A 22,494-nucleotide genomic window follows, 5' to 3' on the forward strand; every position below is an offset into this window, starting at 1 on the left:
AACATGCTCAAGTAAACTTTGCCCAACTTGTTCCTCTATTCCTCTATCAAATGTGAAGTCACTTGAGGGTTAGGACTATACAGGTGATTAGGTCTTTTTTTCTAGTAATAAAATAACCACTTGTTGGTTGCCATCTAATTGCCCTAAAATCGAAATGATAAACCAATGTCCTATCTTTATGTAACGTGGAGTTAAACACTAAGTACCCACTGCCACTTGGATAGGATCTGATTTATTAAAGCTTTCCAAGGCTGGTGAAGATAGACTATTGTGGGAGAACCTGGGTTTGTTGTATCACCAAGGTTCCGCCAAGACTGTCCATCTTCACCAGTCTTGGACAGCTTTATTAAATCAGACCCATAGTCCTTCGATGATTGTATGTCAATTTTGTTGTTTTCAAGTGGATTTTAATTCTTCTTAGCAAGGAATCCTAAAAATATGTGTTTATCAACTATGTTGGTTTTCTTTGACTGGTCACCACTGTTTTCCTCAACCCGTAGAGCAAGTATCTGCTACTTCTATTGGTTACATACCACTACACACAGATCTGACAAAATGTTTGTTTAACCTTGAAATTGCAGAGGCTCCTCTCTTCTCAATCTAATATCTATGGCTAGCTTAGGATCCTTAGAACTTGTGTCATTGACAGGCAACTCTACACTGTGTGAGCTTAGTAGCACAATGGGAACGCAGTAGGGTCTGTAACAAGCTAAGTCCTGTAGGAATGATGATTAAGCCTATTAAGTCCATTAGCTCAAAATGAAGTTCAGTATCATGGCAACAGCCAGCTTTGAGCAGAGCTACATAGATTTTACTGATCCATACCAGACTTTATGATTGTCATTGGCAGCTTCATTATTTCAAGGTTTAGAAAGGCTGTGTCTCACAATTGACCCTCTGTTTTTGTTTTTCAGATGCACAAGAGAGAAAGGACCTGCAAGGACTATATCAAGGTAAGTGCAGAGCTCCCCCATCCTCCAAAAATAAGATTATTTTATTTTTTTATAGAATTGTTGAGGGCATAAATTTAGAAGCTACCCACGTGCATGTCTGATACCTTTATCATCTATTCTTCAATATTTGATAGACCAGTGACCTGGAGTAAGCACAATAGGTTTTGGGACACATAGGGTCTTATTAATAAAGCTCACCAAGATTGGAAAAGTCTACCATGGGGGAACCTGGATGATCCAACAAACCTAGAATGGATTTTTTTTTTATTTGCTATTATTTGGCAATTGTTTTCAATCCTAGACTAAATCATTTCCACCTAGATCACCAAGGTTCCCTATGATAGTCTATCTCCTCCATTCTCAAGTCTTCTCCAGTCTTGAAAAGCTTTGATAAATCAGACCCATAGAGTAGTAGAGTACGGAAAAGGATGACAGTTCTGCAGTATACATCTCCAGCATAATAAATCACTACTCTATCATGTTGTAACATAGCCACTAGATGAAGTAGACACTTGCCAGCAGTAGGGAGCCAGGTATCCTGGGCACTGGGGGTAGGGGACCAGGTATCCTTCACACCTAGGGATCTAACACACCAAGAAGTGTTGGATACATTGAGAATTTGACTTACTGTCTGAAGGTAAGTTTCTAAAAGTAAATATGAAACACAAGGGTGCTGGCAATTCATTTTAATGAGGGTCTTTTGAATATCAGCAAAAGGCATTCCAATGTATTAGTATATATTTATATGCATTCATTAAGAAACCCAGCATGTGTGTACAAAGAATTTTAATGTGCTGTGGTTCTCTAGACCACTGTCTTCAAAGAACAAAAGGGCTCATGGCTGGTAAGTATTCCAAGAAAGGGGAGGGGAACAAGATAGCTAAAAATTCAAAGAGAAAGGAAAAAAGGAGAGACAGAATAATATGGAAAGCAAGTAAAAGGATCACCCACATTCGGTCATGGTATGTTGCAATCCCCACAGCAGGGCATCATAAGTTTTTAAAGAACTTAGCAAGTATGACCAATAAATATTCTACAGAGAGGTTTTCTTTTACTTGATCCACATAAATTCTTGTGACTCCTCCCAACAACCCATGTACCATTCTTCTTCAGGCAGGTCTTACACAGACAGTTACATTTGACTTGCTTGCGTTTCTTGTTTTTAGGCGGTAGTGGAGACAGTAGATAACCTCTTGCGCCCAGAAGCGTTACCCTCATGGAGAGATATGAATGCCACAGAGCAGGAGCATGCTGCTACCATGTTGCTAGACATATTGGAAGAAGGAGCTTTTCTAGTGGCTGACAATGTCAAAGAACCTGCCCGCTTCCAGACCGCTCGGACCAATGTTGGTAAGCTTGCTAAAAACCAAGGATCACTCAGATTTTTGTTTCTTAATTATATGTATTTCCCTTTTTTATAATTACATTTTTGTTTATTTTGTGTCGTTTTGGTTATTTTATTTTTTTTCAGTCTGGGAGAAAAGTAAACGAGTACGTACTCCATGTTATGTTAGACTACAAATCATACTAGTTTATCTAGACCCCAAATCATATTTTTTTTAGTTTATAGAAGGACTAAAACTTTTGACAACTTTGTCTGCATCTCTTAAATTCTTGGTAGGTATAATGGTGTGACAATTGTACCAGAAACTTTTACTGCAATTTCACTTTGCTTGTTTCTTGCCCTGTTGTGCTAGAGTTGTATTTGTGAATTTACTTCAGTTCTGAAGTAAGTTCGGCACAGTTCTGTGCCGTGGTCCATAAATCATGGTACTGAAGAGCTCTGTGCAATCTCTGTTTTTATCATTTCCCTTTCTCAGGAGTATCTTTTTAAATTGTTTGAGCCATTTTCTAGAAATTTTTATTCAGTTAACTAACATAAATAAATCCGGTGCATTCTTGATTTGTTAATGAAAGTTCCTAAAAACAAAGTTTAAAAAGCAATTCCAAAGAGACATAGGAGAAAAAAATTGAAGGCCTTTGATCCATTTTCAAAAGACATAACAGAAAGAAATTAAAGGCTTAATAGGTTGTTAATGTGGACCCTACACTAAAATGGAAAGTTTGATTGAGCAGAGCGCTCCCTCAGATCACCTACAATATGTAGATGAAAAATGTACCTGTAAAGAATAAAGTTGCAATTAGACTCACCCTACCCCATCTTTCACCTGCAGCGCCTAGGAAGGGAAGTTGTCACCATGTAAAGTCCTGTGCAACTTAGAGCAGATAAAAGCTTACAGGAAGATGCCCTTAAAATGGACTGGAGGGTCTTCTCGTGAGATTTAGTCTGCTCAGGGTTCTGCAGGATAATAGAACGATAACATCACACTCAGCAATGTGGAGGATAGTGTAAGGTAAATACAATTGTACTTTATCCTTTAAAGGTACTTTGTTACCTAAAGTAGGTGATTTGCGAAGGAGCCCTTATCACCATAAAAAAACTTTATATTTAAGTGGATGTCCACTTTAAATACTCATCAAACTGGAGACTGTGGATTCAGTTTAAAAATTATGGAAAAAAGTTAATTTCCTCAGCTCTGGAGGTTTTCTCACCTCTTTCATTCTTGAACATGTCTGTGTGCTAGCTTCATCTATCAATAACTTCCCTTTACTGGAAATGCCTGAATAAGCTCTATAAAAACATTCATGGTCCTCTTCTTCTAGTTCTAATGTCTGCCTCATCTCTAACTAACTCTCTTCTGTCTATGTGCGAAGTTGTTTGTTTGATATATTTCTGTTTGTCTTCTTTCCCTGGAGGTGGTTGTGTGATCCTATTCATCTTTTGTTTCTTCTTTTGGAGGTGTTTGTGTTCATGATAACTGGCTTGTCTCTCACAACTTCAGGTGTTTGTGATCCCTCTGATGGTCTCTTGTAGCGCTGTAGATGTTTTTGCTGCCCATGTGATCTCCTCTCCGAATATCAGTTGTATTTATGTCTTTTCTATATTTCTTTCTGTCTCTTTTAGTGCTGGAGGTGTCTGTGGTGAACACAGAGGGCCCTGTCTCTGAACTGGTTTTCCCCCAGGACAATCACAGCATCAGCTCCATCCAGCTTTCGGCCAACTCCATCAAGCAGAACAGTCGCAATGGTGAGATACTTACTTGAGGCTGAATGCTTTCACAGATAATTGTATTTTTTCAATTTGTGTGCATTTTGTATATGATTACCTTCACTTACTAAGCACAAGGCCGGATTTATATTTTTTGCTCCCCTAGGCCAGCTAACTTGTGCTGCCCCCCAATAACAGCCTTGGATGTTGACACACACAATACACTACCTGAAAGCTGTTCCACAAGAACAAGAGAGTGAAAACAGGGAGAGGGAGAAGGCACGTAAAGGGGATAGAGAGAATGAGAGAATGAAAGGAGGGAAAGGATAGATAGAGAGGGAGGGAGGGGACGAAAGAGATAAAGAGAGAGAGGAGGGAGAGGGCAGGGAGAAAAGAGAAGAGAGAGAGAATAAGAAAAGAATGGTTGGAGAAAGAGAAACGAGAAGAGGAGAGCAGAGGGTAGAATAAAGGATGTAGAGAAGAGAGGGGGAAGAAAGGAGGGAGAATAGGAAGGGAAAGAGAAGAGAAAAAGAAAGGGAGGGAGGGAGAAGGAAGAGAAGGGGAATAGAGAAAATGAGAGGGAGAAGGGGGGAGTAGAGGGAGGGGCAGAAAGTGAGAGAAGAAAGAGAGAGAAAGATGAAGAGGAGAGTGAAAGACTATGGAGAGGAAGGGAGGCAGGGGATAAGAGAGAGGGAGAGTTGAGAGACAGAGAGAAAGAGAGGAGAGGGGAGGGATGAGCGAGAGCGAGAAAAGAGACAGACAGGAGGGAGGCGGGAGAGAGAGAAAGAGACTAGAGAAATGGACAGAAGGCGAGAGATTGAGAAGGGGTAGAGAGAGTGGAAAGAAGAAGGTAGAGAGAGGGAGGAGGAGAGGAGAGAGAGGGGTGTATAGACAGGAGGGAGGAGGGAGAGAGAGAAAGGGAGTAGAGAGGAGAACAGAGGCAGAGAGATGGAAAAGGGGAGGAGAGAGTAGGAGGAAGATAATAGAGAGAGGAAGGAAAAGGGGAGAGAGGGGGGGTATAGAAAGGAGGAAGATAGAAGGAGAGATGGGAGGGGGAGAGAGAGTGAAGAAGGGGGAAATAGAAAAAAGGGAGGGAGGGAGTAGGGAGAAAGAGGGGGTATTAAGTATTAAGAGAGAAAAGAATGGAGAAGAATAAGAATACTTGCAATACAGATGTTACCCTGCACAGATCTCTGCACTGTATGTGACCTCAGTACAATCACTTTCACATTGTGCTTCCTGTTACTGTAGATCTTATCAGTCAGCATGTTTTCCTTGGGTTTGTGTGGCTTTCTTCTAAGTACTTTGGTTTCCTCCTAAATCCCTAAAAATACAAGTTAAACAGCTTTCCCTAATTCCAAATCTGGCCTTAGACCGTTTTTATATATGATAATGCAGGGACATTTGATTGGGACCGTCTAGTGACATGACTATGAACTCTACAAAGCACTGCAGATGTCAGAGCTTTATAATTACATAAATAAATACATGAGAAAATGCTGTTTAATTCACAGAACATTTCATACAATGCAGTACATAGGAAATTAAAGAAAGATTGGTGCTTTTGGCATCAGAAGGCATCAAATTTATCACAACATATGTTACAAAAAATAAAACATAATTTATTAATAAAAACTTTGGACATTCGGTACTTAGAGAACAATGTATGACAACACTTTTCGAGCAGTTTACTGATCTTGATGTCTCAACAGTTTAATAAATCAGGGATGTGGCATCTGTATAGATATCTGCATACTATATGAGGCCATACCTCTTATACTTTCTACATATTCATATTTTATACAATGCATCTATCCTTTGCCAGTCAGGAAAATGTGCACAATGTATTTATTGTATCTTTTCCATCTCAGCATGCACTGGCTGCCCATCACTGGTCACACCCAATTTCTAGATGATGACAAAGGTGGACCATGTCTGTGTAATGTGTGGCACAGTGTCCACTTGTAGTCTTAACCACTTTTTACAATGCAGGCAGAAAGTGCAGTCTCAGTAAAGTAATCAAGGAAGTTTTTTAAATTAAAAAAAAAACACAGCTATGAAACTTCTTTAACCAGAATATGATATTTTAAAATTTGGTTTAGATTAACGTTGTATTTTATACTTTTCTATAAATGTAAAAGATCCAAAGATATTCCAAAGTCAGTTTGTAAAAAACGGCCGTACTTGTCCTTGTGGATTTTATATTTCTACAAAATGTAAGTAATTACTAACAATATCTTTCTCCTATTTCCTCATTTTTGATATGTTAAACACTTGCGCTCTCATCCCTTTATACCCCCAAAGGACCAGAGGAGATTGAACAACCTATGTGTCTGTTTATTCAGCAATAACTTTGTCATTTGTCATTATTCAACAAAGTAGCTCATACATTGCTTTTTGAGGGACAAAGTATGCTTTGTCTTGGCAATATTAATTTGCAAAAAAATAATAATAATTTCTATACAATGTGTTTTTTCCTTTTGATCAGTGTTAGGTTAAAAAATTTCCATCTTCTTTTTTTTCTTTTTTTTTTTCTAATTTGTCCCATATAATATTAATATAATATTTTTAGTCTAAAGCATGGCAAGGTTTTTTGGGTATTTTCTTTTAATGCAACACTGAAAAAATGACAAATAAAATAAATGAAAATGAGGAAGAAAAACTAAATATTAATTGAAGAGATATATAAGTAAAAATCAGCAGGAAAATAATAGCTTAAGGAAGAAGGGAGGAGTTTATTAAAAATTATTAGGATTAACTGAGGATTAATACGTGGTTTAAAAAAATACATTTTATTTAGAGAAAAAAAAGGAAAAATGTGGACTACTAGTGTACACAACGCCTCCAGTTTGCTATATTGCATTGAATTATTTGACAGTTTTTAGAAAATTACAGTGGCTGTAGATTGAAATGAAAAGGTATTTTATTTTTAACAATAAATTGAAAGTGTAGTGCTATATTTGTTTGACAAGTACAAAAATATACCTGTTCATCCATTTAGAAATCCAGCAACTCTTGTGACTTCTGGAAGCAGTGTTATCAAAATAACTTATGTAAACTAAAACATTTGTTATACTATTTATGGAGATGAGGATCTAAGTTTCTGGTGTGGGGTGGCAACACTGATCCTTTAAAAAGTGTACATTATCTGGGAGTAGAAGTGTGTTACTGGATTACCAAGTAAAACTAAAGAAAAGAAAACTTAAATATTAAAATCAAATCATATTTAAGGACATTGATATTCTAATATATAAAATTTGGGTTCCTGGGATATAATACATTTTATTCATGGTGCCTTTTGGAACATTTAGAAAAAGTAGTAAGACTGCAAAGCAGAAGTAGCAGAGCTAAAGTACAGCTAGGAAATCTCACCACCAGGACATTTAAAAAAAAGCATCTGAATCAAATAATTACCAACTACCAAAAGCTAATGTATCTGTTTCGGGTGGACTGATCATTGAATAAATTAAATAAATGAAATGACCCAAATTAATTAGCTTGTAAAGGAAATGCAGATCACCAGAACAAAAACACGATTCATTAAGCATACAAGAAGGTTGGAAGAACTGGTCAGTTCAGTCTAGGAAACAGGGGGAGGTTTCTAAAGGAGAAAGAGAACACATGCTTCCACTTGTAGCAATAGAAAAGGCTTTACAAAGTTGGGAGCAGATGTGATTAATAGAAGCATGGTTTGTTTGGGATTTGTACAGCGCTGATGTAATCTTGGTAATGCCTACTGTTATCCATGGCATCTTTTGATATGTTTGGATTGCATCTTTTGCTTTTCTCCATGGTGGTGAAGGTGTATTTAACCTCTACAACAATCTGGGTCTCCTCTTGTCCACTGAAAAGGCTTTACAAAGCTGGGAGCAGATGTGATTATTAGAAGCATGGTTTATTTGGCTACTGGGATTTGTAAAGCCCCAATGTAATGTTGGTAATTCTTACTGTGATCCATTACATCCCCTAACGTGTTTTGCTTTTCTCTAGGAGTGGTGAAGGTTGTATTTATCCTCTACAACAATCTGGGTCTCTTCTTGTCCACCGAAAATTCCACCGTACGTTTTGGAGAGAGTAGTTCCACTGGACACTCATTGGTTGTAAACTCACAAATCATTGCTGCTTCAATGAATAAGGAGTCGAGTAGAGTGTTCTTGGTGGAACCCGTTATCTTTACCTTACCTCACCTACAGGTAATAGCAAAGACGCAAGCAAGAAGAGAACTGCCCTTAGATACTCCTAACACCAGTAAAGTTACTTGTTACAAAAGCCAAGGTCTAGATAACAAAAAGCAGAGAAGACTTTGTGATCAGATGATATCCTTTTAGTTTTACAAAAGCAGGGCAAAGGTCTGTGTTCACTTAGGAAGTTTGGATGAAATAGGATACAAGTCCTTCAGGTTCATCCAATTATGTTTTAAGACCTCATTTTGATCCTTTCTCCTAAAAGTATGTAAAAGATTAAATGATGGAGATAGATATTGGATCTCACTTATCAAATGAGGAGGATGGAGTGTAAGTGAAATAAGCTTAACATTTGTGTAAATTATAGATGGGGTGCAGCAATTAAAATGTATCTTTCTTTTTCTTTGGAGTGCAATATTGTTAATGGTATATTAATGCTTTAAAATGATTGTGTAAATGTATTATTTCTTGTGGATTTGTGCATTAGGGTGTAGCTAGAGTTAAATATTTGTTACATTGTTTAGAAGGCCTTATATAGAATAGAGGTAGGTTTAGTGTCATGAAATATACTTATAGAGCCTGATTTATTAAAGCTCTCCAAAACTGGAGAAAATAGACTGTCATGTGTGAAACTGGTTGGTCCAGCAAATCTGAAATTGATTTCTATTTGCTAATAGTTTGCAAACATTTCAAATCCTGGACCGGATTTACCCCAGGTTTGCTGGATCTCCCAGGTTTTCCCATGAAAGTCAATCTTCCCCAGTTTTGGAGAGCTTTAAAAAATCAGACCCATAGTACGGGGTGTTTTTTCTTGTTCTAAGCAGTACAAGTACTTTTATATTTGACTTTTATGACATACCAAGTTGTTAACATGTAAGATACAATGAGAATACTGTAAATTAGGGTTACAGTAATAGATCACATGATGTTTGGAGTATATATTTTCTGTGCTGACTGACTGAATTAAAAATAACACAAAGGTTTAGAACAGCACATGCTTTGGCTTGGATGGGTTGGCTATAGGTAATAAGGGCCCCGGGCAAACTAGATAGAATATGGACTTCTTGCATAGCTTAATCTGTAGTTGAATTGATATGTATCTAGATAAAGAAAATGCAATATCATAAATTCACTGTGTCTTGTGATTTATGGAGATATGTTTTGAGATATGAGCCAGAACCCTCGACTCCTAAATAGCAATAGGCGTCTTTGTTCACTGACATTTTCATAGGAGGATGACATTTTCAGATCTGCTGGATGTTCTTAGCTGTATCTCCAATTAGAGACTCTTAAAGCTCTGGTGGAGAGAAGGAAGACTCATTTCAATGGCTTCTAGTAATTATTCAGAATGTATATGTGTAGGGCAGGAAGAGGAATAAGTAAGTGCCTAGAAGGGTCCTTACCAGGACAAAAGGAGTTATTGCCTCTCTGCTGGGCTTTTGTTAGTGAGTTCAGTGGTCAGTGTACTTCTTTCATAGTATTCATTGAAGGATACAGGGAGCATATTGTACCATTTATCCTTTTCATTTATCTTTTAGTCTAAGAACCACTTTAACGCCAACTGCACATTCTGGAATTACTCGGAGCGGTCTATGTTGGGTTACTGGTCAACGCAGGGCTGCCGTTTGGTCCACACCAACAAGACCCACACAACCTGTGCATGCAACCACCTTACCAACTTTGCTGTGCTAATGGCCCAGAGGGACCTGGTGAGAATGCAATGACTGTTGTGCCATCTACTGATGAACGGATTGTATTGTGTTTGTATTTTTAATGTTATTGTATCTGGTGTAATGCTTTTAATGAAATCTCCACTTTCATAGTTGTTTTTTATACCTGATTATTGTATAAATAGTATCTTTGCTCTTTGACAGCATACAACATTTTCTTCCTCTTATTTTACTGTTGTTGCATTTACGTATTTTGTTTTTTATGGTTCATACCTGACTATGTTCTTCTCCCTACTTATGTTCCTCAGTACCCAGGTCACATAAATGATTTGCTGCTCTCTGTCATCTCATGGGTGGGAATTGTGATCTCTCTGGTCTGTCTGGGAATCTGTATCTCCACATTCTGCTTCCTAAGAGGTCTTCAGACTGACAGGAACACCATTCACAAGAACCTGTGTGTCAGCCTTTTCCTTGCTGAGCTTCTCTTCCTCACTGGTATTGATAAAACTCAGTATCAGGTGAGCCTCTTCTTACCTTTAGGCTTCTTTACATTGCTGTCTTGAAAACAGAGCCAGTTTATCATTGTTTGTTGCTTGTTTGTTGTCTCTTCCAGGTGGTGTGCCCCATCTTGGCTGGTCTCTTACATTTCTTCAGCCTGTCAGCCTTCTCCTGGCTTTGTCTGGAGGGCGTCCAGCTTTATCTAATGCTGGTGGAGGTGTTTGAAACAGAGCACTCTCGTCGAAAATACTACTACCTCTGTGGCTATGTTTTCCCAGCCCTCGTGGTGGGGATTTCAGCAGCTGTAGATTACAGAAGCTACGGCACAGATAAAGCGTAAGTGGACTGTTGAATCCATCTAACACATCTAATGTCCATCTAATAAGGAATATCTGACTACATTCCCCCTTCTCTTACAGTTTAATAAAAATACAATACTATACTTTCTCCTCATGGACAAATACAGTGTCTCAATATGTACCATCTTTCTCATATAAAACTATTCTTACAGATTGGCTTTTACTATAAACAGTTTGTTCTGTCTGGCTAACAGTGGAGTCCAGCTCTTATTTCCTACCATCTGCTGTATTTCATATGCTTCTCCTTCTGCTAAACTCCAGGAAAATAAAACATCAGTTCTTGAAGATGGAAGGGAAAATTACTTAGTGTATTTCCAAAAGTGATTAGTGTCAGTACCTGAATTTTACTTGGTATTGTCTTTTTGATCTTCTGCAATTCAGAAGAGTTTAAAATGTTGGTGGAGGAGGCTGCAAAAGTAGTCAGAGATAGTAGAGTGGAAAGTGCATCCGTTTGCTGCTTCTCCTTTTATTCCTCTGTCCCAGGCTGGGGTGGGGACAAGACTTTGTTGTAATACCTAACTACAACAGGTCTCTAGATTGGCTGTAGTCTTTGGAAAGGCAGTGTAAATCTCAGGAACAAATTAACAGTAAAACACCTCTATGTGTATTTAATATGTATTTAGCAGAATGCTTGGAGTTCAGCCTTAAAATGAACCTGCCATCCCCGGAACTTCTGTGTAAAGCCTAGTACAGATGTCCAATGGATATCAGAGAACTGTGTGAAGGATGAATGAATGAATGAATGCTGCACACACAACACTATTCTGTCCAATGGAGGGGGGGGGGGAGTGAGCAGCACCCTGCTGTGCTCTCTTCTGTATGAGTTTCCAATCAATCATTCATCAATCCATCATGGAGGATCAGTAAAGGACATCAGGGGACCACTATACACATAGTCAGATTTTGGCTCGAGATGACACTTACCGCTCATCTTGGTGACGATTAGTGTATATTAGTGTATTAGTGTATATAGCTTTATTATTACCACATTCAGAAAGGGGGAGGGACTTCCCATGTGATAATACTGATTGGCCACATGGAGTAAGTCAAATTGCTCTTCCCAGAGTCCCAAGAATTTCTTTTTGCTTCCACCAAAAAATGGAGCAATGGACGGTAATGGAAAGCTGACAATATTCTGGGATAGAGGATTAATGGAAACATGTTTTAACTACAAACCTAATTGTGTTTCAATTATCTATGGCATATATACATATTTTAGTGGTTTTGTTGCAATGACCATCTGTAAACCAATGTTGACCTGCTCTCCGCAACTAAGGCTTTGTCTCCACTAGTCTGAAAAATTATTTGCTTGTAATACTTTCAAAGCACATTTACATTCCATTTCTTAAATGTTATTGTTCATATTTTCATTATGAGTCTAGAGGAAATGATGTAAGTAAAATTTCGAATAATAAACCAGAAAACACATCATGTAAGCCGGAACACAAAAGCACGGGTAAAAGACTTATTTTTAGCACAAAATCAGTTTGGAGGAGGCAATGGATTCTTAAGGGGCACATTTGTAAGCATTTTTCCTGTTCTGTGTATACCGTCCTGTGTGATAAAATATGGATGGTCGTGTAGGGCAGTTACTGGGCATCCCAAGGGCAGAAAAAACAAGTTAAATTCTTGTTACATTCTCTTTTCGTGGAGACTAGGCCTGGTAGAAGAATGGTCTACATTGCCTCCTGACTGTTTTGTGGAGTTTATTGACTGTCTAATATAGTTTAACACTATGTGCCAACATCCCGCCATGGACCCTTTGCTTTCTAACATTAATGTATCTTCCTTTTTTTTCTCTGTGTCTGATACAATCTGCAGCCATATACCTCTTTCTCTTGTCTCTCTGGCTATGGGGAAGTGTGTTTATCTCTCATTAGCCAGCTATCTGGATGTGACTGTGTCTCTGCTCCTCTATCAGTGCCTCTGACTGTTTTCCCATTTCTTTTTCTGTCACAGTTGCTGGCTGCGGGTTGATAATTATTTCATCTGGAGTTTTATTGGCCCGGTTTCCCTTGTTATTGTGGTGAGTGATGATATTGTTGTGTTCAGCTTTCTCCTTCTCTTTAAGTCACTGTCTAATTCTCTCCCAGCATACCTGCTCTGTCCCATGTTTGCTCAGACATTGAGTCGCTGGATGTTTTTCTGGCTTCCTATTACATTCTGCCATGGAATTATAAAAGCAGAGCAAAAAAATGGACCAAAGGTGGATCATTTACCTATAGCAACTTATCAGATTGTTTAATAGTTTTGCTCAATGCAGTGTGATGGGTTCCTCTTGATAAAAGTGCCAACTTTATCCGGGTGTCAAAAATTGCTCCTATTACTGTCGTGGTAACTAATCCCTATCCTAGACCTCTGTTTTCTGCAACACTCTGATCTTCAATGTATCACAATTTGTAAGCTGACCTTACATGTACATATACTCTTGCCCTACATAGATTTAGGGCTCATTTACACTAGTGTATTGTGTTAACACCTGCAAGTGTAAACTTGTGCAACACACAAAGCATGCAATGAGGTGGCCCCTTATTATTAATGACCCAAAAGCACCTTACCAATGCACTGCACAATGCAGCCATGCTTTACTGTGCCTTGCACTACATTTGTGTGTGACGTGCTGCATTCAGCGGCCCATTTAAATGAGTGCAATGTGCATGGAAATACTAAGGTGTTTAGAAAAAGGCCCCACATCCCTATAATGAGAATAAGCCCTTAGCAAATTTACTGGAGAGTGTAAAGAATTGTACAATAAGATTGTAATGTGCACAATTAGAATATTCTCTACTTCATTACATCTTGCTCTACTATACCCATTCCTGTTTTACCCTTACGCCTCATTAGAGGTAGTGAGTACAGCAGCCAAAACAAATCCTTGGACCCCATGGACCCAAATGTTGAAGAAGCTTCTGTTGTTATTACACCAATGGAAGCAGCACCACAGTGTGTATATTTATTGACTGTTTGTGTTTTATTTATTAAATAATTAATAATGACTGCCATACTGTCATAATTTAGTGCATTTTATATTTGCATAGGACTCATCTGTATGTATTAGGTTATCTTGGGGTTAATAATAAAGGTTGTTTTGGGATTTAAATAAGTGTTAGGGGTAAGAAAGGGGGAAGGGTAACTGTTTTGGGTACCGCAAGCTCCACACCAAGAGCTACTGCTCGAGACTTTCATTTCTGAAAGCTAAAAGACCATAAATGAGAAATCCCTGCACATTCCCTATGGGGACTAATCAGACTGAGATATGCACTTGGCAGCTGAATTAGGAAAGTTTGCACTATCATTTAGTCTTTAGGTAGAAGCAGTCCTTCATTCCATTGGGTTGCTTAAAAGAATGGTCAATCAAAGGGTGCTCCCATGGCAGGCTGATAACACCAGCTGCCATGTGCAAAACAATGGCTTTGCATTTTCATTCTGCAATTGGAAGTGTTGTTACTGACATGATCTGCAGGTGAGAAGCTTTACACCCGATTCTTTAGTTTATTTCCTAAAGAAAACTATAAAAATAAGACATAATGCCAAACAAGCTAAAAAATTACACTTGTCAGAATGTCCTCCGTAGATTATTCTAAGAAAAAAATATAATTCTCTTTAAAGCCTTCATCTCAGAATGACTGCAGTCACGGTAGCATGAAATACCCCCAGCCATGAAGGAATTCAGTGTCAGATCTCTGATTACCCTGCACTGATCTCTCCGTCTTGGGTATAATATTAGAAGCATCGCAGCTACTGCTAATTTTTTTTTGTTCTTTCAACTAGTTCATTTCACCATTATGTCTTAACCAAATGATGCTTGTAACAAAAATTGGAAATACGAGGTTGAAAATAGCAGTATGTTTCTCCTAGGACCAATTAGGTATTTTAATTAATATACCATTTTCAATACAGCTTAGGGGTTTTATTTTTTAAAGTCGCGGCAGGCTGATTCCAATGGAGCATAACTTTGATGGCGGAGAAGCCTGCAGCTTTGTAAGTCTCGCTCTCTGTATGTTTTGTACTAAGACAAAGACTTGCTGTGACAAAGGCTTCGTGCATGTGTGGAAACAGATTGTTAAAATTCCACGTAGGTAGGACCACTCAGAGAGCTAAAAAAATGTTGTCCTTGGCCTTTTATAGTCATTGATAGCTTTCAAAGATAATCAACCAGGAATAGCTGCACGGTGTTGGGAATATATCCTAAAAGCTGAAATACAGCCAGAACCTTAAAGAACCTTCAAACTTACCTCTCCTTCTTTGGTGTAGTGTTCCTTGGTACTTTTTTTAATGACCTTGACTTGTTCTGGGTAATCTTGACACAACCATAACAGGGGCTGCAAAAGATCTATCCTTAGAAGGAGTCCTAAGTCTCTGCCAGTCTTTGTGACCAGTGACCAATCAGTGGCATCCTGCTCTCAGCTGCCCCTGACATAGAAATTTTGAGAAGGAGGAAGCGCAGTCTACCCACTTGCATTTCCATATTTGTTTCTCCAGCTGATACTCTGCCTGCATGTTGCACATTATATTATACAAGCAACCCTTTATTTCTCATTTAAAAAATGTAAACTCTGTAAAACTTGCTTCATACCTCCTTCTTCCTATGCTAAGCTTGACTTTTAAACTGTTTTTACTAACATTTGTTACCAATTCTTCTCTGCCACTGCTGACAGCACCATAAGTCACAAACCTTAGCTCCTTTGTATTGTGCTTGTTCCTGTGCAGACACATCATTAGCACAGGTGGTACAACCAAGTAGAACCATGACCCACTAAACTGCTTTGTGATTCCACTACTTCCACAACTGGAAGTTTAGCAAATGTATATGTGTGATAAATACCATGATAGTAGAATAGTAAACTTAAACAAGTATAGAGGAATTCACTACTCACATAATTGCTGCTTACACGCTGATTCGGGAAATAGGAATTCTTGGAAACACTAAATTTGAATGCAGACCACCGTAGAATGGAAATTTCTGCATTCGTCATGTACAAAATTCAAACTGGGGGAGCAAGCTCAGCACTTGAGGTCATTTAGGTTTTCTTCATGCGGAAGTGCTGACACAAAACATATGAATGGAAGGAGAAAACACTAGGGAGATTGATTTGCTTCAATGTTCAATCACAGCAGGGGGTAGGGAAGTAGCAACTACCTGAGATGAGTCAGGTCAGTAGTCAGGATTCTGCTGTCTGGAAGGGCTGTGCAAATCTCAGTACTTAATGGACAGGAATACAAATCCTTAACCAGCTAAAATTCTTTTATATGTATTAAAAGAAGAAATTTAGAATAGGTTCACAGGCTCTCTTCTGAAAGGTTTGTTTTTGGCTTAAGATAGTAGGCAGCAATACATGAACCGATGAGCACTTAGACCATTTGAAGCACAGCCCCGTCTGCTGCTTATAGTGTTTATTAAATTACAAGCATTGGTTCTGCTGCATCTACACTTAGCTGTTAAGCTGAGCACATTCTAATGCAGATGGGGCTTAGATGGCCTCGTACAGCATAACTAAAGCTGACAATTTGTTCCTTCTGTCCAAGTGATGAATTGTTGTCTACCAGGTTTGGCATTCTTAGACAGGATGACAATACTCCAGCCCATGTGTGCATAAGTTCATGTATCCTGGCACCAAAGCTTGCCAATAATGTATTCTAAGCTATGGGTTTTTTGAACAGAAGTTTGTAAGCAGGCAGGTTAGAATGCTTTTTGGGGGTGCAAAGGTTACCAAAATTAATTTATAAAAAAAGGTGCCTACAAAAGTCTATACTTACCTCTGTGGTTGGTTAGTCCCCACATTTTCTTTCTCAAGAGCTATAGCTTGGACCTCCACTGTGTTATGTGGTCCTTTCCTCCAAATCTTATCCTACTGCTGTGTTCTGTTATGATGTAAGGGCCAGTTTATGGAACCACAGCATGCAACAGGAGATGCAGGCATTCAACATATCTGGATGTGTTGGGGTGCTAAAGATTTCCTTGAGGTCAAAGGTTTTTAGAGAGAGCAAACACTGGACTTTTTCTCCTGGGGACATTGCAGACATTTGTATCATTTATTTTCTAAGTATTAATAAGAACCTTCAAAATCAGTTTACTTATTCCAGTCTAAGCCTGAATTTTTTATGCTTTTAAGAAGAACCCCTGCCCTCTCAGCCCTAGCATAGGCTTTAGGACCTCATGGGGGTCCTCGGCCCTATCAAGGATTTTTGTGCTTGTATTAAATTTTGTGAGTCTCATATAAGCACTGGAGTGACTCGTTCTCTTTAAAGAAATGTGTAGACAAAAACGCAAAGGCTGCCTTTGTCCAACTTTATCTGAATACATTAATTGCCTGGTTGTGTCTGACCTCAATATTTTCTTGTGCCCTTTACCACACCTTAGGTTATGCATTCCATGAAGAATTAATGAGGAAAAGACACATTGTCGTGCATTTATAAAGAATGTACTAGTGTCAGCATCAACAGAAAGAAAAAAAAAACAAATACAACTCAATTAAACACATTTCTGCTTGTTCACCACCGTTTTCCTTTGTATTAGCATGTGAAAATAAGCAATGCAATGTAATTGAGAGGTTGTAATTAACATCTACATCAAATTGATTCCTAAAGTATGTCAACCCAGTCAATAGAAAAGTTTAGGATGTTGATGTAATTTTAAAAGCAATTTTTCAATAGTTTAAAATACAGGGTTTTTTAATAAAATAATACTAGGTAATCTGGCCATGGTACCACAGTACTTGTTCAGGTTCTTCTTGGCTTAGAGTAGCAACATTCTGTCCCTGTCTCCTAACATTCTGTCCCAGCTCCCGTGCTGTATGTCACCCTGTCATACCTATGGATAACTATGGAAACCACAAGTGGCCATTCCAATACACATACCATTGGCATGGTCCACTGTTGTCACAATCAGGAAACCATCAGCAGCCATTACTGGTGTAAAAGTAGTCTTTAGACCAGTGTTTCTCAACCAGAGCTCCATGGAACCCTAGGGTTCCTCAAGAAGGTGAGCAAAGAGCAATTTGAGCCTCTTGGGGCTTTTTAATTGACACTGATGATGTTATTGGCTATCTGTATGGGTTGATATCCTTACCAATGGTCAACAATATAAAAGAAAATCTTCCCACTGAGCATAACGCTAATATACTCTAAGCTCTGGATATAGTAACCATAGGTGTTCCCTAAGACCTGAAAATTATTTCAAGGATTCTTCCAAATTAAAAAAGTTGAGCACTGTAAACAGTATATTGCAACAAAATGGCTATAGATGATAAAAAAAGTGGAACAAAGTATTTTACAAAATGTCAGGTGCCTATGATACACATTGCTTAAGCAAGCTCTGTGAATGTCATTAAGCTAAAGTTTACATCTACTTTACCATGCATGGGGGAATAGGAAAATTGCCATATATGTCTATGTTATAATAGACCCATCTGTAATGCAACTTGTACATTTACTTTACTGGCTGTTTCACCTTATGTCAGTAACTAAGTGTACATTTCACATTTAAACCAACAAATGAATCCACTTTTTTACTTGACTTAAATCTGGGTATTAAACTGCCTGGCCGCAACCCACAAATTCAACATAACCCACTAGAATTATGCCATACTTATCCCTTACCATTATGCTGCATACAAGCATATATTGTGAGAGGATTATCACACATGAATAAGATTGACGGGAAGTCTCTGGGAGGAGGTAATGGGATTATGTTAAGAAGCAAAAATTTGTGAGCTCTGCATGGAGTCTTAGTGATGCCTTCGAATGAAATGCATAAAGTCCTATAGAAAGAATTTTCATTATTTCATCTCTAAATATTGCCATTAGACTCATACAAAGAAGAAATTAAAAATATGAGTATGGAAAGTGTTATTTTTAATGCAATTCTCTAGGCCTCATACAGCGCGGGTGGCCATTTTGTCAGCTGAACGGCTTTTCATTAAAATGAGGCCTAGGAGTTCACAAATAATTTGGAAGCATGACAACTTAATATTTTATCTTCTTTAGGTTGCAGTTTAAACCTAGAACAAGTTTTTCTGATTTGTGTGGTTTCCTTTATATCTCTTGAAGGTTTCAGTACTGTGGTTGCACAAATCCAACCAACTTCTTTTTTTTAAGTGATGGCATTACCCTTCTATCAAAAGGGTGAAAAGATGATAAATGCCATTGTTCTAACCTTTTTACACTCTAATCCAAGGAGATTTTATCAAGGAACTTGGATATAAGTAACTAAAGAGGGATTTATTCTATATGCGCCCACATAAAGTTTCCATGTTTGATTTGAGCAAGCCCAGTTGAAGCCTCAGAGAGTTTTATTTACTTATGTAACCCTAATGATTTTTTACTTAAAAGTTATTTTTTCTTTGAATGAGATTGCTAGTTCTCAAACACCAACACCAACATGATGGTCTTCGCATGGACTTGTATAGAGGAAAAAGGGTACAATAAACCAGGTCTCTTATTGAGTATTGAGAACTTCATTCTATCTATCTATCTATCTATTCTTTAGTCTATCTGGGTTCCTGTTGGACTGCACAGTCATATTTGGACTCTCAGCACAACTGCTACAACAGGAATGTAAAAGAAAACTTTGGAAAATATAAATTATAAATATCTATATAAATTTCCACTTTTTTCTAATAATGTCCAAAGGGCCAAAGAATTATCAATCAGATAACAGATTTCCATTTTTTTTCATGACACTATTATACCCCAGATTTAATAAAATGCAATTTGTTTGTTTTTTAAGACAGTGATTAGTGAATGATCACCATACTGTAATTAGCCTACCAGTAAATTGGCTATAAAAAGCTCCATTTACTCTATTTACACCCATTACACACTCTGTAAATGAAGTTATGGGTCATGAGATGGGGGTAAATCAATTGTTAAACAATTCTACACTGGAGCTTCAGCACACAATGGTCCAAGTAAATTTTTTTGCTGCCCAGCTTTATGAAACACTTACAATTGCAAGTCACCTGCTAGTGTTATTAAATGACCCCTTGGTCAGACTCTTGCATTCATGTTGCATATGGTACTGGCAAAACTCTACAATAGACAACTTCAGACTGCCAATAAGATATGCACTACTTCCATTGCTTAATTTCTTTTGACTATCCCAGTGGCAGCTAGTTTAAAAGTAAAATGGTGTTCTGTATAGCCTAAGCTGGAAACACACGGAAGAGAAAGTGCTGCAAATCTATTAACGGAGCATTTGCACTTGTAATATGCTAGGTGTGAAAAGATGGATACATTATAACATACACTTTTAAAGTGCCACTCCACATTTCTCCGCATAAATTCAATGTTATTAGTTTGGACAGTGAAATTGTAAGATTTTTTAACTAAATATATTACCTACCTTGTTAGTAAGGTAATAGGAGCTGAATGTCTCCTAATTTCCCAGAAGTCATGTTTTTTGGTGTGCCAGGAGATGTCTTTCAGCTTTATTTTGCAGAACTGAATGAGTTTGGGTGTTTGCATTCTGATACTTTTATTCAACTCATGCTGTAAAAAAATGGTATCAATTGAGTTTGGCATCTATATGCCATTTGGGAATTTTCCCTTATTTTTTTAGCCTGTAGACACAACAGGAAGCAAGAGAAAAACATTTCAATAAGTTAATTAGGGGAAAAAGGAGGGGAAAAGGGGAAGGAAGGGGATATGGGAAAAAATAGCAAGGGGAAATGAGAAAAATGCACTAGGAGAATATATACAGGACTTTTTAGTCTCTCAAGAGATAGTGGTGGTGCCAAACCTAAACCAATAAACATTGAAAAGGAAGGAGAGAAAAAGAAGGCTCTTTTTAGGCACCGAGAAAGAAGGCTTATTAAGTTAAAAAAATATACTTTATTTGTTCCATAATATCTGTAAAACACACACAACATATTCTATAGTAAAATAGATAAAGCAGTATACCAATCTAAAATCTACTCAGAAGGTTGTACATAACCAGGCATGTCCCATTTGTTGGCATAAATTGGAGACAGGTGTTATGCCATTACTTAAGCCGGACGCCTTTCGCCCTGATAGGGCTTCATCAGGGGGATCTTTGAATAACACAACTGGGGCTTTAGGGATCACATAAATATTAGTTTCAATTAGAGTTGGTTAATAGTATACATAATTACAGTCAATAGGTAGATTCAACAATATATTATTAATAATAATAATAATAATAATAAATGATGACCTTGTAATTTTAGTGTTATACATAGTATTAACTGTACGTCCTAGGAAATACAAAACATTGTGTGGTAAAAAAAACAAAATAGAGGTTTCCAATTAGAAAAGTGAAATACTTTGATAGGATGGAGTACTTTTATACTAGGGACTCAATGTCAAATGGTAAGTGGTTTATCAAATAGTTGATGAAATGAAGGTCCATAAAAGTACATTATAACATACACTTTTAAAGTGCCAGTCCACATTTCTCCGCATAAATTCCATGTTATTAGTTTTGACACTGAAATAGTAAGATTTTTTAACAAAATATATTACCTACCTTGTTAGTAAGGTAATAAGAGCTGAACTTCCATTGCTTAATTTCTTTTGACTATCCCAGTGGCAGCTAGTTTAAAAGTAAAATGGTGTTCTGTATAGCCTAAGCTGGAAACACACGGAAGACCAGTCATTTTTAATTAAGCTAGATGAATCTAGACTGATGGTCTTTGGACAATAGACGATGTGTTAGATTGAAACATAGAATCAACTAGTAGGCTGTAATTTATAACATTTCATTCAGGATTTAGGAGTATTCATGAAAGTTCAAATCAATTATGGAACACTGTAACTGCAAGTCACCTGCTAGTCTTAACCCTGGTCATCATAGAAGTACAGATTTTTACTCAACAATTCTTTTTCACAATATGGCTGCTTCTGCTGAAGAAAGTACCTGGCACACTTTTTTTCACTTTAACTAAAATGTAAAGCGAAATGTCTTTTTACACAGTTCAGCAGAAAGAGAAAACAATGTACAGTGTGTTACTTATCTCATCAAAAGTAATAGAGTTTAATGGAGAATTAATGTGGTAAAACATGAGCTCCTTGGTGATGAAGGGAAAGTGCTGCAAATCTATTAACGGAGCATTTGCACTTGTAATATGCTAGGTGTGAAAAGATGGATACATTATAACATACACTTTTAAAGTGCCAGCATAAATTCCATGTTATTAGTTTTGACACTGAAATAGTAAGATTTTTTAACAAAATATATTACCTACCTTGTTAGTAAGGTAATAAGAGCTGAATGAAAAAAGTCTCCTAATTTCCCAGAAGTCATGTTTTCGGTGTGCCAGGAGATGTCTTTCAGTTTTATTTTGCAGAACTGAATGAGTTTGGGGGTTTGCATTCTGACACTTAGTTAATGCTCTCAAAAGATGGTATCAATGTAATTTGGCATCCATATGCCATTTTCGAATTTTCCCTTTATTTTGTAGCATGTGGACACAACATAAAGCAAGAGAAAAACATTCTTAACATGAAAAATTTTTAGAGCATTGACGGTCTTGTTGGTTGTTCACTCGCCCTAAAAACACACAACTGCATGTGAACAAGCCCTTACAATCAAACCTGATTCGTCCATCAGTCATATGCTTCCTGACATTTTCAATGAGTTTATAGGAAGATGAAGGGAACACAAGGGAAGTAGAAAGAGAAAACTTTAGGTCAGCCATTCTTAACTAAGGTTCAATGGAACTCCATGGTATCTTTAGATATTGTTAGGGGTTCCTTGAGCTGTGATGGAACACCCTCCTATAAATATATTTCCACTTGGCGAAGCAACGTGACCCCAAAGAT

The 22,494-nt window shown here is 37.6% G+C and overlaps 1 protein-coding gene across 6 annotated transcripts in view; it reads left to right on the plus strand.

The window, feature by feature from the left end:
- Nucleotides 1-22,494, plus strand: part of ADGRL1 (adhesion G protein-coupled receptor L1) — a 255,377-nt gene that overhangs the window by 216,248 nt on the left and 16,635 nt on the right. For all 6 annotated transcript variants that reach the window (XM_072399701.1, XM_072399700.1, XM_072399702.1 and 3 more), the window contains 8 exons: nucleotides 915-953; nucleotides 2,120-2,303; nucleotides 3,919-4,041; nucleotides 7,993-8,195; nucleotides 9,725-9,895; nucleotides 10,165-10,374; nucleotides 10,470-10,690; nucleotides 12,673-12,739. In XM_072399701.1, the coding sequence (XP_072255802.1) occupies nucleotides 915-953; nucleotides 2,120-2,303; nucleotides 3,919-4,041; nucleotides 7,993-8,195; nucleotides 9,725-9,895; nucleotides 10,165-10,374; nucleotides 10,470-10,690; nucleotides 12,673-12,739 (1,218 nt within the window). The remainder of the gene's footprint in view (nucleotides 1-914; nucleotides 954-2,119; nucleotides 2,304-3,918; nucleotides 4,042-7,992; nucleotides 8,196-9,724; nucleotides 9,896-10,164; nucleotides 10,375-10,469; nucleotides 10,691-12,672; nucleotides 12,740-22,494) is intronic.

This window comes from Pyxicephalus adspersus, chromosome 2 (genome assembly GCF_032062135.1).
Source record: "Pyxicephalus adspersus chromosome 2, UCB_Pads_2.0, whole genome shotgun sequence".
Classification (NCBI taxonomy): domain Eukaryota; kingdom Metazoa; phylum Chordata; class Amphibia; order Anura; family Pyxicephalidae; genus Pyxicephalus; species Pyxicephalus adspersus.